Source organism: Castor canadensis, chromosome 16 (assembly GCF_047511655.1).
Source record: "Castor canadensis chromosome 16, mCasCan1.hap1v2, whole genome shotgun sequence".
Lineage (NCBI taxonomy): Eukaryota > Metazoa > Chordata > Mammalia > Rodentia > Castoridae > Castor > Castor canadensis.
The window spans coordinates 71,324,723-71,341,819 of record NC_133401.1 but is presented as its reverse complement, the minus strand read 5'-3'; the positions used below and the strand labels follow the sequence as shown (position 1 = coordinate 71,341,819).

At 39.4% G+C, this 17,097-nt stretch overlaps 1 protein-coding gene across 1 annotated transcript; it reads left to right on the top strand.

Annotated features, from left to right (window-relative positions):
• Positions 1-9,973: 9,973 nt before the first annotated feature.
• On the top strand, positions 9,974-10,999 carry LOC109679410 (olfactory receptor 2V1). The gene has a single exon (XM_020154629.2). It carries the CDS (start codon positions 9,974-9,976, stop codon positions 10,919-10,921), a length of 948 nt encoding a protein of 315 aa, XP_020010218.2. The 3' UTR covers positions 10,922-10,999.
• Positions 11,000-17,097: the final 6,098 nt, after the last annotated feature.

Genomic DNA, 17,097 nt, shown 5'->3' with positions numbered 1-17,097 from the left:
AAGCAAGTCCTTTCCATGTGCTGGATCCTTCTGCATGTGGCTAGTCACTTTTCTACATCTAGGCATGCTGTGGTGTAGCCAGGCAGCCGTCACCAGAGTTTGGGCACCATGCTCTGGAACTTCCAGCCACCAAAATCATGAGTCAAATAAACCTGGTTTTACTTTACACTGGACAGAAAGTTCTGTATACTTTTTTTGAGTTATTTGCTTTACAGTGTTGTTCAGCTCTTCTGTTTTCTTTACTAATTTGATTTCTGAATATGGTCTCTCTATTTTTTCAAAGTAGAGTATGAAAGTGCAGTATGATTATTGTAGTGCTATCTATTTCTTTCTTTAGATCTGTTTATTTTTGCCTTACATATTTAGGGATCCCAATTTTGTGGATATGTATATCCACATATACATGTAGTTATATCCTGTAAATATTGACTCCTTTACCATTGTGTAATGATCTTCTTGGTCCCTTTGATACGGTATATTTTTTGGTAGGACTGGGGTTTGAACTCCGGACTTTGCACTTCCAAGCAGGTACTCTACCACTTGAGCCACACCTCTAGTCTGTTTTTCTCTGGTTATTTTGGAGATGGGGTCTTGCAAAGTATTTGTCTGGGCTGGCCTCAAAACATGATCATCTCAAGTAGCTAGGATTATAGACGTGAACCACTGGCATGTGACTTCACTGGACTTCTTTAAGCTAGTTATTTTGAATTATTTGCCAAGCAATTCACAGATATTTTTTTTGTCAGGTTAGATATGGCAGATTTATTTCTTTGGTTAAGTCATGTTTTCTTGATTCTTTATGTTCCTTGTAGATTTGCTTTGCTGTCTGTGTAATTAAAGAGTAGCTACCTTTCATAGGTTTATGGACTAGTCTTGGCAGGAAAAGGCCTTCACCAGTCAGCAGTGCTTGATATGAGGCAATAGAGAGAAGGGAGAACCTTTCAGGGTTCTCCCCCTGATTCTTTCCATTCTTCCTGGAGGAAAAGCTCAGTTCTGTGCTTTTACCAAATCTCACAGAGCAGTGCAGACTGAAAGGCTATGCCCTCTCCTTTCCTTTGTTTCTAGATGGCCCATAGATCTATGAGGTGGGGTAAAACCAGTTCTATAGATGGTGCTCTGAAATTCAAGGAATAAGGTCCCCTTCACTTCCTTCTTTCCCTTGTGTAGGAAAAACATCAGTTTTGGACTTATTCACATCTCACAGAGCAGTGCTTTCTGTGAGAGCACATCCTTCCCTTTCCTTTGTTTCTTGATATCCCAGGGGACTGGGCTCTGCCAGTTGTTCAACACTTGGTATGGGGTAAGATTAAAAACTGGCCCCACTGGAGAGTTCCTTGAGAGGCCAGGAGGGGCACACACTTGCCTTATCCTATGGGAGAAGTCATGGGCCCAGGCAAACTTCCTTTGGCTGAACTAAGCTGTCCAGGGCAGGGATGGACAAGGGCAAAGTAAAATTGGTCTTCTTACCCATGTAAATGCATCTGTTCCCAGATTCTGTTCCATTAGGCAACTTCTACTCATTCACTGAACTCTGCATTTCTCTTCCAGCTCAGTTTCACCAGTGTTTCTGGGAAGGACCAAGAGCCAGGGCTCCTCATCTGCCATCTTGTTTATTTCTTGACACTAGCTTTATGGTCCATTCCATATCCAATTTTGGTAAATATTGAAGCAATGTGGATTTCACAATTGTTAAGTCATGTGGCATTCATATTAAGTAGATCAAATATGCCAATAATTTTGTTCAATTCTTCTCTGTACTCATTTTCTGTCTTCTTGTCCTGTGAGTTCCTGAGAGAGGCAGACCAAAATATTATATTGTAGTATGAATTTTCTACTTCCTCTTTAATGCAGTTTTTAAAATTTTTAACTTTGAAGTTATTTTGTTAGATTCAACAAACTTAAAATTTTAAATCTTTTTGGTGAATTGACCTCTTAATCATTATAAAATATTCCAACTTATCTTTGGTAATGCTTCTTACCTTAAAGTCTCTTTTTCCTTGTATAAATGAACAAGTTTGCTTTTGGTTAGTGTTTTCATGGTATATTGGTGTATGAATCCACAGGCTTTAATGTATCCACAAGCTTCTTTTGTATTATATTTAAGATTTATTTCACATACTTAAGATGTCTTATTTGCAATGTAGTATTGGTATTTATTTATCATCATATTGTATTTTTTAATTAAATACATTAATAATATGAGGGCATTTCATTTGTAATTCCATATGCGTGTACAGTGGACTTTGAACAAGTTCAACTCCTTCCTGATATTCCCAATCTCCCTTCTCTCTTTCCCCCTTTCCAAACAGCACTCGGTGAGTTTAATTATGCTGTCTTTGAACATATACATGTAGTGTACTTAATCCTCTTTGCCTCTCAGAATCCTCAGTATCAGTCTTTTTGCCTCCTCATGTTGATCCCTCCAGACCATCCCCTTTTCACGTTCATTTATCCTCTTCTTTCTCCTTCTTCTTCTTCCTCTTACCCTTCCACTTCCCCTTCCCCTTCCTCCTCCCTCTTGTCATCATCATCATTTTAGGTCTAGGTTCCACACATGAGTGAGAACATGTGATATTTTGCTTTTTGACCTTGGCTTATTTCACTCAATATGATGATCTCCAGTTCCATTCATTTTCCTGCAAATAACATAATTTCATTTTTCTTTATGGCTGAGTAATAATCCATATCTATCTATCTATCTATCTATCTATCTATCTATCTATCTATCTATCATATTTTCTTTATCCATTCATCAGATGCTGTGTTCTTTGACTGATTCCACAGTTTGGCTATTGTGAACAGAGCTGCAATAAGCATGGGTATGCTGATATCTTTCTTGTATATTGATTTACACTCTATTGGCTATATGCCCAAGAGTGATATGGTGGGGTCATAAGGTAGGTCTATTTGTAGTTTCTTGAACCTCGATGCTGATGGTCACACCAGTTTACATTCCCACCAACAGTGTATGAGGGTTCCTTTATTTCTGCATCCACACCTGTGTTTGTTGTTTGTTTTCTTGATGATTGCCAATCTGATTGATGTAATAGAGTTTTGATTTGCATTTCCTTTGTGGCTAAGGAAGTTGAACAGTTCTTCATGTATTAGCCATTTGAATTTTTTCTTCTAAAAACAATTTGTTTGCTCATTTATTGGTTGAATTATTTGTTCTTTTTGTGCTTAGTTTCCTCAGTTCTTGTATATTCTAGATATCAATCCTTTATCTGTTGAATAGCTGGAGAAAACTTTCTTCCATTCTGTGGGTTGTCTCTTGATTCTGGTAATTGTTCCTTTTGATGTGCAGAAACTTTAATTTGATGCAGTCCTATTTGTTAATTCTTACTCTTATTTCCTGGGCAAATGGTGTCTCATTCAAAAGATATTTATCTTTTGTTTTTATTTTTTTAAATTCAGTTCAACAATCTTTATTGCTTTGATTGGTATTTTTTTCCATTTACATTTAATGTTATGTCTGATACATTACACTTTTAAATTTGACATGTTGGTATTCCTCATCTTTCTGTCCTTCTTTTGGATTAAATATTTTATCATTTAATTTTACTTCTAGAAATTTGTCAGGTACACATATTCTAACTCTTCTATTGTTATATAAGAGATTGCAACTAGAGATACACGTTTAAAAACACACACACATAAGTACTATTATTTTATACAGCTTTAGATTTACTTGCATATTTATCTATTTATTTTTGGTGGTACTGGGGTTTAAACTTAAGGTCTTGTACTAGCTAGGCAGGTACTCTACTACTTGAGCCTGTCCCAGCATTTTTTGCTTTAGTTATTTTTCAGATAGGGTTTCAGGTTTTTATCTGGTATAGCCTTGGACCACAGTCCTACTACCTATGCTTCCTGAGTAGCTGGGATCACAGAAACATGTAATCATGCCCAGTTTATTTGGTGAGATGAGGGCTCACTCACTTGCCTGGGCTAATCTCAAACCATGATTCTCTTATGTAGTTGGGACACTTATGCTTTCTATTGTCTTTCATTTCTTCCTGAAATATTTTTCTTCCATCTGGAATAACTTTCTTTCATTCTGAATAACTTCTTTTAGTGTAGAACTGCTGATCAAAAATTCTGTTTCCTTCCTTCCTTCCTTCCTTCCTTTCACATACACTCAGAAGACAGGCCATATACAATCAAAAGGACCATGTGCAAGTTGGGAAAAGAATCTTTACTAGAAATAAAATGCTACTGGATGTTAGACATTGGACTTTCTGTCATTTATAACTACTGTAAAGTATTTTTGCTTAAGTTATATAGTCTTCAGCATTTTATTATTTACTCTGAGCATAGTAATAAATTCAATATTCACAAGTCAAAGACTATCAGGAACACATCTGTTGTTAAATGGAATTCAAGGGTGTATTTGTGATCTAGATTGACCCTATCTGCCCATCTTTCATTAGGATTAAGTTTACCTCAAGCAAACAGAGAAAACCTGAATCAATAAGGTGGATGTTGTCTTGTATAGCAAGTTCAGCAATAATCTTAGAATAAGCTTCTTTCTTTTAGCACCCTCTTGGAAAGACACTTTTGCCCCATACTGCATGGTTTCCTTGCTGTAGCAACCATTAATAATTCCAGCTGTGGCATTTTCCTTTTTGCTTCCTCAATAAGAGGGGATTAAAAAAAGCTACTCTAGAGAGCATACCTAGAAAGAAGACTGACAGCTCCACTTGTGGGTCTAATTGTCTAATTTTATGGGAATGAGCCAGGTGCAAGATCTCTATTGAGAGCTTTGCATGTGTATTCCAGAGAGCTTGTGAATATAGATGAATGTAAAATTGATGCTTGGTGAACTCTGAAATTGTGAGACCAGCTAGAGTGGCTGACATTGACAAAGGACAAACAAAGTACAATAATAGGACCTAATTCATGGTGACTAGATTGCATGTTTGTCAAATAAGTGCTTTCTAAGGTCACTATCTCAAACGTTCTTGAAAAACCCTCTCTTTACCATTTTTTTTGTTTTGACTTTTGGTGGTACTGGAGTTTGAACTCAGGGCCTTGGATATGCTGGGCAGATGCTCTACCACTTGAGTCACACCACCAGCCCATGAAAAACCCTATTTTCAGTGGTCTATGTGAAGCACTGAAAGGAAAAATTCCAGGGGCAGGAAAGGAGTAGAGATACAAAATTCCAGAGTCAGAAAATAGATCAGCTGGATTGTGCTTATCCATGTCAGAATGGTCACTGAAGAGTTTTTAGAGGGTAGGGAGGGCATTCACCATCTTCCAATATTTGTGAATATCAGAGATGAAAGATAGATACATATATCCATAATACATAGATACATAGATATATAGCTAGCATACTAGACTTTGGGCATCTCAATACAGAGAACACTGATGAATAGTCCTTAACAGGTTGTCCCATTGCCCCACATGCTTGATCCTTCCTCCAGGTCCTAGAAAACCAAGGAAGGAAGAGCCATAAGTCTTAGAATAGAGGAGCAGAAGAAAAAGTGAAAGGACAAACTCTTCTCTCTTTCTTATAGTAGATCCCTAGCCCCAAATCAGGCCTGAGCTAGTCAAAGGTGATAGGTGATGATTTAAGTTATCACTTGGTTGAGATTGGATCCTAGTCTACCTGGAAACCAGTCTTGATTAGCTAAGTGGAATTAGACTCATAACCGAAGGTGACCAGTCAGCAGGAAAACGTAAGTTGGTGATTCTGCCATTTGACTTCTAATGAATTCGGCATTACAAAGATAGACCTGCTTCAATGGGACATAAAGCTAAAAATAGTGATTGTAAAATGAGTTATTTAACCTGGAATGCTCTTTTGTTTTATCAATAGCACATTTTAATCAAAGTATTTTAATTATACAAAGGGGCTTCATTGTGATATTTCCATACATGTATATAATGCACTTTGGCCATATTTACTCCACTACCCTTTCTACTTCCTTTTTCTCCATTCCCCATTTAAAAATAATTTTTAATGAGTGTCATTATCACATTTTCTTATGTGCACATAATGTACTTGGATTATATTTGCCCCTTCCTCCCCCAACAAACTGGGACACTTTTGAAAGTGAGAGAGTTTATCTATGATTATGCCAGGACAATAGGCACAATGACTGTAGCCCCCTTACAACAAATCATGGAGGGCACTGACTTTATAGGAATGTCTGACAGGGTTTGGGATGACACCCAGCTCCCATGGCACCATCTTGTGAATAGGGGTGATGCTCTGTCCCTCCCACTAGGTTGTAAATTCCTTGGGGCAGAGTTGTGCTCAGTGCCCACTTTGATTTAAGTACATTATCTCATCAGTTTTCTGCTTATCTCAGGCAATCAGTAGATGTAGGCTGACTTCATAAGGGCAGGTAAAGGACAGTTGTGGATTGTGTTTGCAGGGAGGGCCCAAGAGGATAATCATAGGTGGAGATCCCATGAAGTCTCTGGGGAATTATAGGGGAAGTGCTGAAATATGGGAGGTAGAACACTAAAATGTTTCCCATATTTCCTGTGCTCTGACCCTATGACACTTCCAAATAGGTTTCCTCACTCTGTCCCCTGGCTCTGCTCCTGGTCTTGTCTCCAAGCTCCCACTTTGCATTTCTTTTAATTGTAAGCTTGGGAACTCTAGTTCCTGTGCAGGCATTTGTGGGCTCTCCTGGGAATTGTTTGGCTTCACTTGCTTCACTTGTGTTAAGTACTTGAGTGGCCAGTGGGAGATAGTTTTGTAATTCAGGTGAGAGGCAGGTGCATTGTGAAAGATGGGTAAGCATCAGTGCATGAGATCAGATGCATAGAGGCTGGATTTGACCCAACCTGCCTACCACTATCTCCTTGATTAAGTCTCCTTTCTCTTTTTCCACTTTTGCTGAAAGGAGGCTATTGTTTGTCTTAGCCCCACTGTCTGAGATAGAGTCCACAGACTGAGGGTGACATGGGCATCCACAGCCTGGCCAAGGGGTTGGTGGGAACCTGAAGGAGATAAGAGCTAAGGGAGCAGCTACTCCCAATCCACTCTCAACCAGTAAGTGGAAATAAGAAGATGATGAAATTATTTTGATGTGAGAAACTCCTCCACAAGGTATGTCTACTGAATTTGTTTTCCTACTGGGGATCAACCCAAAGGTGAGTGAGGGTCTTCCTGTCACCCGTTTCCTCTTTTCCTTGCAGTTCCTATTACTGGTTGTTGGTTCATTTCTTCATTGCTATGTGTTTATTGGCATTTCCTTCTCCTCCTTTTTTTTTGCTTTTTCAGAGTGTTTCCTTCTTTTTAGCACCTTTTGGTACTTTATCTCTCCACACTCTTGTAGTCCTTTTCTTTTGATCTACTTCTCTCTTTTTCTCTCCTTAATGTCTTATTACCCTTTCTTTTACTCTTTCCATTATCTTCACTGGGCTCAGCTATAGGTGTCTGAGTTGAAGGATGGTTCACAAGCAGGAAAACAAAGAGTAAGTGAAGATAAAGGAGGAGGAAAGAGAGAGAGAGATAAAAAAGCATAGTGCTTTTCTGTCCCCAAAAGAATATTGTAGAGACAAGGTGGCTTTTCATTCATATTTTATTAGTATGTATTAGTTGTACAGGGGGTTCCATTGAAACATCACCCTCCCTATCATTCTCCCCATTCTGCCCTCCACCTTCTTAAAACAATTTCACTGGGTTTCATTGTTCTGTCTTCATGCAAGTACACAAAGTACATTGACCATATTCACCCTCCTTCACCTTCTCCATTCACTCTCCCCCCCTCCCACTGGTACCCATCCCCAAATAGGACCTGCTTTATAATCTTGTCTCTCAATTTTAAGTGTATATTAAATGTTCAAAGATGCTTCTCTGTGGTATTCTACACATGCATATATGGTACTTTATTCATGAACCCCCTTCTATTTCTGCTATGGAAACAGCTCAGATGCCCTACAATTGATGAATGAATCAAAGTGGCTTCTGATTTTTTGGAAATTATTAGCATATAATAATTGTACAGAGGGTTACATTGTGACATGTGCTTATAATATATCTTAATTAGATTCACCTTCTCCATCTTTTTCCCTCATCCCCTATCCTTCCTTTCTTAGAACAATTTCATCAGGTTTCATTGTTCTATTTTCATACATGAATACAAAATATACCACCATATTCACCCTCCTTCACTCTTTCTTTATGCCCTTCTTCCTCCCATTGATACCTAACCTGGAACAGAATATATTTTGTAAGGTAGTTTACAAAACAAGAAAAATGAAATCACTAAGTGAACACTCAGCACTCAGCAGAGAGGCCTAAAGTTAGCAGAAAAAATAGCATATGAGGTATTAGAATAAATTCTTGAGTTGTTTTGCATAAAACAGTTATTAGTCACTCATCAAATATTTGTGAGAATATAATACATATGAGGTACTGTTCTAGGATTCCAGGATCATACTATGAGCAAAATTTCTGGCAAGGAGCATAGGCTCTAGTTAGGAAAGCAGAAAAATATTCCATACAAATAAAAAAATACAATATGTCTTATGGCTTTGCATATTACAGGAAAGCTAAGGCAGGAAAGTGACCAGGAATGGAAGAAGGATTTCAGTCTTAAATAGGGAAAGATTTGCTGAGAAGGTTAAGAGGAAGTGAGTGAACAGGCAGAGCATATAGGGGAGGAGCCTTCTGCGAGGAGGTAAGAGCAGGTGCCAAGGCCCCCAGGGCTGGCATGTGCCTGCAGTATGGGAGAAACTATATAGGGAGGCTGGTGAGACAGAAGTAGAGGGAATTCTTGGGATAACAGAAGGAAGGGAGTTCTGAGAGCTAATGGAGGGCCTACTTATCCACTTATGAAACACTTAGTTTTATTCTGGAAGAACTTTGACTTTATTTCCTAAATAGATAGCTTTACTCCAGTATTGTGTGTCAATAGTTTGGGTGAGGGCAAGTTCTGTGAGGGGCCATTATTATCATCTGAGGAAGCAATGATGATTGTGTAGCTACATAGAAGGAGTTAGCAAGAATGAGAAGTTTTCAGGGGTGGGTATGATTGAAAGAAGATCCAGCAATGGTTTTTGATCATCAGGATGTGTTCTTGGAGAAAGCAGGAGGAAGAATGACCTAAGTGATGTGGCTTGAGCGTAACTGCACATATCTAATATTAACTTAGCTAGGAAGGAGGTGAGGACAGGCGCTTATCAGCTGTGAAAAATTGGCATTTGAGGAGAGATATGAAGTAGATGAAAGATAGAAGTCTAAGAATAGAGCATGCCATAGAGGAAAAAAATTGCAAAGAACCAAAGGTGGGAGTGCATCCAGTTCAAGAGAGCACAGAAAGCATTGTGAATAACTCAAGGGATTCAAGGGTATGAGCTGGGAGATGAGGGAGACTGTTGTAATAATGCAACTGAGAGAGGATGGCAGCTTGGAACAGGGTAGTTACTGAGGTGATAGAAAGAGCTAACTAGATTCTGAGAAACCCTGAATCCAGACCCGAGAGATTGCTGATGGTTTGAATCTATGATTGAAAGAAATATTGGAATGAAGATGGTTCCAAGTTTTGGGCTTGGACAAAATAAAGACTAAGGAACTTGCCATGTTGCCATTATTTTTCCTTATCATAACATATAAATTCTCTCTTGTGCAGGAAATGGTCCAAGTACTGTTAAAATACTTTACCAAGTCTATGTGATCACAGCTACAAAGAATCAGTGCCATATGACAATATCAAGATTTTGCCTGCTGAACGAGGGTTGTCCAATAGTCTCATGACTCATTTCAGTTTCTTCTCTTCTTGGCATAGATACATACAAATATAGTTATGTAGTACAATTCTGTGATCTGTGTCAGAGATCCTATCATCTCTATTATGAGAAAGAGCATTTTTCTGTACATACCAGAGCACATGTTGTTTAACTCTGATGAGTCACAAAAGATGTATCTGACTGAGGGAGAATTCAGAGACACAGACATGTTAATGTCAGAATTTCTCTGTCCATATTCTCAGGTGACTGCAACTAAGCCATGGGAATATGGTTGAACCAATCCTCTATAGATGGGTTCATCCTCCTGGGCATCTTCTCCCATAGCCAGACTGATCTCATCCTTTTCTCTGCAGTGATGTGGGTCTTCACAGTGGCTCTCTGTGGGAATGTTCTCCTCATCCTCCTCATCTACATAGATCCTCGACTTCATACATCCATGTACTTCTTCCTCAGTCAACTCTCCTTCATGGATCTTATGTTGGTCTGTAACATTGTGCCAAAGATGGCAGTCAACTTCCTGTCTGGCAGTAAGTCCATCTCTTTCGTGGGTTGTGGCACACAAATTGGATTTTTTGTCTCTCTTGTGGGATCTGAGGGGCTCTTGCTGGGACTCATGGCTTATGACCGCTATGTGGCCATTAGCCACCCACTTCATTATCCCATCCTCATGAATCAGAAGGTCTGTCTTCAGATTGTTGGGAGCTCCTGGGCTTTTGGGATTCTAGATGGAATAATTCAGATGGTGGCAGCCATGAGCTTTCCCTACTGTGGCTCAAGAAATGTGGATCACTTTTTCTGTGAGGTGCCAGCTTTACTGAAACTGGCCTGTGCAGATACATCTCTTTTTGATACACTGCTCTTTGCTTGCTGTGTCTTTATGCTGCTCCTTCCCTTCTCCATCATTGTGGCCTCCTATGCTCGCATCCTGGGGGCTGTGCTCCATATGCACTCTGCTCAGTCACGAAAAAAGGCTCTGGCCACCTGCTCCTCCCACCTGACAGCTGTTTCTTTCTTCTATGGGGCAGCCATGTTCATCTACCTGAGACCGAGGCGACACCGGACTCCTACTCATGACAAGGTGGTCTCTATCTTCTACACAGTCCTTACTCCTATGCTCAACCCCCTCATTTATAGCTTGAGGAACCGGGAGGTGATGGGGGCATTGAGGAAGGGGTTGGACCGTTGTAGGATTGGCAATCAGCCTTGAAGTGTCTGGGTCTTATGCCTGGCTGTGCTGCCTGCTGGTTGTATAACAGAGGTAAGTCACTCACCCTTTGTGAATGTCTGTTTCCTTGTCAATAAATGAAAATCATAACACCAGTCCTACCTCACAGAAATTATTGAGGGATCACTACAGGTGAATCTAAAGCCTCATGAAGGATCAATGCATTGCTATTACTATCATTATTGATTATAACATCTTTGAACTAAATTCACTCTTAATTCGTAATTCTTCTTGGTATCTTGTCTTTTACTGAGTGCTTACTAAGTACTGGGCACTGTCCTCTTCCATTTATATATGCTTTGTACATTATTTTACAGATTATATAGGCTAATAAATATGGATCTTAAACAGAAACTTTCTAGATCACAGAAATTGAGTCTCTGTAATTCTTGAAGAGTTCATAGCCTTTTCCATGTTCCATTATAGACTTTAAGAAATGAAAATATATTCCAACTATTTAGAAGCTATGTCTGTAGGGGTCATGTCTTGTTCATTCCTGTATTACCATCACCTGGTCTTGTGCCTTATACATAGCACTTGCTCACAAAAACCTTATAGAATGAGGTAATATCTAAGAAGACATTTGAAAAGCCCTATCCACGTGTCACACTTGTCTGGCAGCTGCAAATAATTTTAATATTTTAAGTTCTGCAACAGAAAAACAACATCTGTTTTGGAGGATGAAGATTGGAATACAAATAGACAAAACTTGAGCTATGATTTTAAAACTTATGTATTAGTCAGAATCCCACTAGAATTAAACCACAGCAGTTATTTCAACAGATAATTTTTTTTTGCTTATTAGGATGTAGCTAAGGCTGGCCTGAAACTTGTGATCTGTCTCAGTCTTCCAAATGCTGAAATTATAGGCATGTACCATTGTGTCTGACTCAAAAGAGAACTTTTGTGTAATGAACTGCTAACCAGATATTAAAGAACTGAATAGGTAAAACAGGAATATTAGGGATCATAGACTAGCCCAGGTAATGCTGAGGGAGAGGATTAATATTGAAAGCTGGGTTCTCTGAGCTCATACATCTGAGGAGTGAATATAGTCAGCTGGTACCCCTATCTCTCATGGGCCCTGTAGGGTGTCACCTAAACCTCAGAGAAAACTTATCTGTCCTTCCCTGTGGTGACACATCCAGAGCCAAGAGGAAGGAGTGGAGCTTGCAAAGCTGGGACCCAAACTGGATACTGTGTAGTTGGTTCTGGTACCCATAAGAACAAAGAAGGGTCTCTGTTTCAGACCACTGAGAAACAGAAGCTGGTGAGATAGTGCTTTTTTCTCTAAGGGGTAGGAAGAGAATGGTTCTGGGAGGGTGAAAAAAAATCTACAGTGTAACCAGCTGCTAGGATGAAGAACCACAGATGGGATGGTTTTGACAGGAACAATAGGAAATCATGAAGAGTTACTTTTCCTTTCTTCCCAACTCACAACCTCCTTCTAGTTTTCCTATGGCAGATCCTCATGTGAATCTTGATGATGAGGCTGGAGCCTCAGAAACCAGCAGACAGAAGAGTGGGCTTGGAGCTTGGGTGTGACTTTTCCAATAGCACAGTCAGCATCACACACACCATTTTACCCATATTTGAACTTCCATTAAATAGCAGCAACTACACAGTACTTTTGCTTAAAATATGTACATGGTATTCTTCAATAGTCATGGTAGCCATCTGAGGGAAAGTTATCCAGTATTCAGTCACAATCTCACCTGAATGTTAGCTACCACCAACAATTGTTTTTTTAAAATAATAAGAGGAAGGAGGAGAGAGGGGAACAAATTAGCTTATGTGGATGTACAAATCCCCCTCCCAACATATCAGCATGCCAAATGATCATGAAGCCATATATTTTATTTTTAGGAGACTATGTTTCTCAGGCTGGCCTTGAACTCCTGGTCTCAAGTGATCCTTCTGCCTCAGCCTCTGAAGTAGCTGGGACAAAAGTCATGCATCACTGCACCAGGCTGTAAAGCCATACTGGATGTTTAAAACAACTCCTCCTCCTCCTTCACCACTTTTTGATTTAGTTATTTTTCAGATAAGTTCTTATATTTTGGCCTGGTCCAACCTGGACTGCAATCCTCCTATTTATGCCTCCTGCATAACTTGGAAGACAGGTACCCAGCACCATGCTCAGATATCAGTTGAGATGTGGTTCTCACCAACTTTTTGCCCAGGCTGGCCTTGAACCATGACTTGCCTGATCTCTGCCTCCTGGGTAGCTGGGATTACAGGTATAAGACACTGTGTCTGGCCTAAAACTTTCTTTTTCCACTTCTCATCCTTATGTCCTTCACCCTCAGCTAGAATCTCACTTGTTTGGGATAATTTATTTGGTGTGAATGAATACTCAATGGTCCCTTTGTTGGCTATACTTTTCTATTATATTTTACTCTCAGACATGGAAGCATTGATGGTGTCCAGAAAATCACTTACCTTAGGAAATAGTCCTTATCCCTGAGTGTAAGAACAATTCAGTTTCCATTGGTAATCAGTATCAATCATCCCACCCCATTCCCATAGAATTGCTATCTTTTCTGACTTTTGGTTTACTAGCATGAGGAGTTCAAAAGTTTTAATTCTCATTTGATGGTACCAATATTGTATGTGTGTGGGAGAAATATCACAGATTGATTACTGCATCAAAGCACATAGGATGTTCTTTGAGATAGCACGCCATCTTTTTAATCTTGTTTCTGAACTACATTATAAACGAGTTGGTATCAAAACTGAGGTCAACAGCTTCCGGGTTGTGGAATATGTATAAAGCCAGTCAGTACCATGGACACAAGTCCATTTTTGCCCTTTTTTAGTATGTCATGAGTTTCTTGATCAGAAGCAACAGTGTGCAGAATATCTCGATGATATCTGAGGAATTGTGTACCTGAATGGATAGTGGTGCTGTCAGAGGCATTGTAGGTAAGGAAAGCAAGTTAATATCTACAATAAATGTCTGATCCAGTGAGGTCAAATTGCTTTTCAATTGAGTGGAAGGGATCCAATGTAATTAACCTGCCACTAGGTGGCTAACTACTTCTCCAAAAGGAAAGGTGCCAGGAGCTGAAAGGTGCCAGCTCAGAATTAGGTTCTACTAATGGAAGATAAATATTCAGTGGTAAGTAACTTGGAGGATAAATCCCAGTTGGTATGCCTATTCACAACCTTTGTCCCTACTTCTGCCACCTTGTACATAATAGTCCATTGAATGAGAATAAAAGTTTTGTTTCCAGAACATTTTATAGAAAGTTAAGATAATCAAGATCATTACAGATGACATAATGGAGTAAAGAAATTAATGTCGTTCTGGAGACAAGATTATTAAGGCATACCATTGGCCTTGGAATTGTTTCCAGTGGTCCTTGCAAGAATTATGGAAAAAAAGTACTTCCAAGTTAGTAAGTTGCATCTCAGATGACAAGGGCTGACCTACCAGGTGGACTGTAACTGACACTGTGATTAGAATCACCATCTGATTAGCTTCACAATAACTCACAGTAATTTCCTAAGATCTGTGCATCTTCTGAATAGGTAAAAATTGTGTATCTTTCAAGTTTATGGAGTTGCTAACACCTCTAATTTCCCTGCGGAGGCAGTATTATTTTTGATTTACTGTCCTGATAGGGTATAGAATTTCTGATTTCCACTTGTCTTTCTGTGATAATGGAATTCACTCCTTACTCTACAGTCCAGAGAGTCAATATAGGGGTTCTTAGTTTATTCCAAATCTACATTAAGGATCTGGGAAATAACCGCAGACCTATGTGGACCATTGTGATTTGAATTTGGGCTAAAACATTACCACTGACCCCCATTTTTGCTGGTGGACTACACTGGTGGTTTTGGTCAAAGGAACTATTTAGAGTCAATGTTTAGGAAAAGCTAAGGCCATCTGCATTCATACAGCTTAATTATCAGGATTCAAAACTGGACCTTATATCAAAAAGACTTTACTATGCTGGAAATTTTTGCCTCCAGGAAGATAAAGCTCTAAATCAGAATATAACTTCACTGTTAAATTTTCCTGAGGAATAAACAGTTCACTCAGCTCCCCTTTCAGGACAATAGATGACTCATTTGGCCAAATTCAGTTGCTTATCAAACAATAGTTTTGTCAAGATTCCTCCACAACTCATGCTCTCTGTTATATCCTGGAATTTTGACAAGATCCTTGCATCATAAGAGTCACTTTAAGACATTCAAATGCTGATACTGGGCTGGGATGTAGCCAGTGGTAGAGCATTTGGCTAATATCTACAAGGCCTGGGTTCAATGTCCCACACTGCTAGAAATAAACAATATCCTAAGACTCTCCATATACCTATCCTTGATCTTCCTATTCTGAAATACCACTGCAATTCTCTCAAGATGTTTACCTTCATTACAAAAGTAATACACTTAGTCTTGTTTTATCAGCAGGGTATTTCAGTGAGCTCTTTGGAGGAAGTCAGTACACAATACTTTTTAACGCCATTCCTCCCTCCCCCAGCCAGCTGCTCTATTTTAGTGCAGAAATAACTATTAAGAAAACTATAAATTTAAAAATTATGAACAAAGTTGTTGTTTTTTTTCCAGTATTGGGATTGAACTCAGAGTCTCACTTGCTAGTCAAGCACTCTATCACTTGAGCTACACCACCAAGTCTTTTGGGTTTTTGTTTGGTTTTCAGATAGGGTCTTGTGTTACCTTTGCCTGGGCTGGCCTTGAACTGAGGCAGGCTAGTAACGGAAGGAAAAAAGCCACCAATGGACTTGACCCTCTTCAGCAAAAGGTCATTCCATGCTGAATTCCTCCTTATCCCTCCCTCCCCCTTGCACCATCCTTGGTCATTTTATGGTTAGGATTGCAGTTGTACAATTCCCCAAAGATAGGGGAATACCTTGGCCAGTTCAGACTGGAAAATAGGTAAAAGGAAATCTGTTCTCAATGTGACCTCTCAAATAAAGCCCTCTACCTAAGACCTTGTGAATACTGGTCACATCTCATGCATACAATTAAAAACCTGGGAATCAGCATATGCCATGTGCAGAATGCCCCATGTTATATACCAAGACCTTGTCAATCAAACCTGTCAATCACCCTATCTCCTCCTGCAAAAACCACCCAGATTTTTCCTTTAGTTTGCCCTTAAAACTTATAAATTTCCCTTTGAACAAGGATGGAGGCTTTTGTGCCATCTGGCCAGACCCCACCATTCTTTCTTTTTCCCTTTTAATAAAACTCTGCTACTGCTTTGCAATCTGTGTCTCTGTCCAATGCTTTGTTCTGAGATACAAGAACCCTAGAACTTCTCTGCCAGGATCTTCTGAGAACAACCCCCTGGTAACAGAATCATGATCCTCTTACTGCCACTTCCTGAGTACCTGGGATAACAGGTGTATGCCACTACAACCTGGCCATGACCTTTTGCTTTCTCTGAATTTCATTTTCAAGCTGCAGTGTACATTCTACAGGATTTAACATAGATACTGGTAACCCATTCCATTTGACAATGTTAAACTTTCCTGTGCACCCAGAAAGCAGCGATGGTTAAGAAGCACTGCACTCCTTTTTAATTCAAAAAAGAGCTAGCCAGAAATGACCAATTTGCTTCTCTATGCAAAGATAGTGTCACCAGAAAGTTTAGCACTGGTATCGACTTTGGTCCTTGTGTCTGACAAGAGAAGAATTCAGGTGAAACATGAAAATACAGTGAAAGTGGAAAATATAGTAAAGTTTATTCCAAACAGAGTACGCTTTTCAATAGATTGAAAGCAGGTCGTCTCTAGAGTGAGAAAGACAGTATCAGCATTTGAAGCTGGAACATTTACTGAGGAATTCTCAGCCCCAGGTCCCTCTGATAGAGATTACCTGTGTGCAATTCTCAACCCCTGGTCTATCTAGGCTTAGGGTACATCTCTTGGGCCTGGACTTTTTATCTTGTTAAATTAAAGAGATTACTTTTGTGAAACTCCTAGCCCCAGGGCTAGCTGAAATTTAGGGTGTGGCTTACTTTTGAATAAAGAAAGAATTAATCTTTAGGTGAGTGACTGACTTCAAAGCATTCTGTGATATCCCCTGACTTCGATGAACTACTTTGATCTTGACAGAAACCAGTCACCTGTGGAGTTAGGAAGTTTAATTGTAACTTTTTCCTTCCTCTGTGGTCACCACTT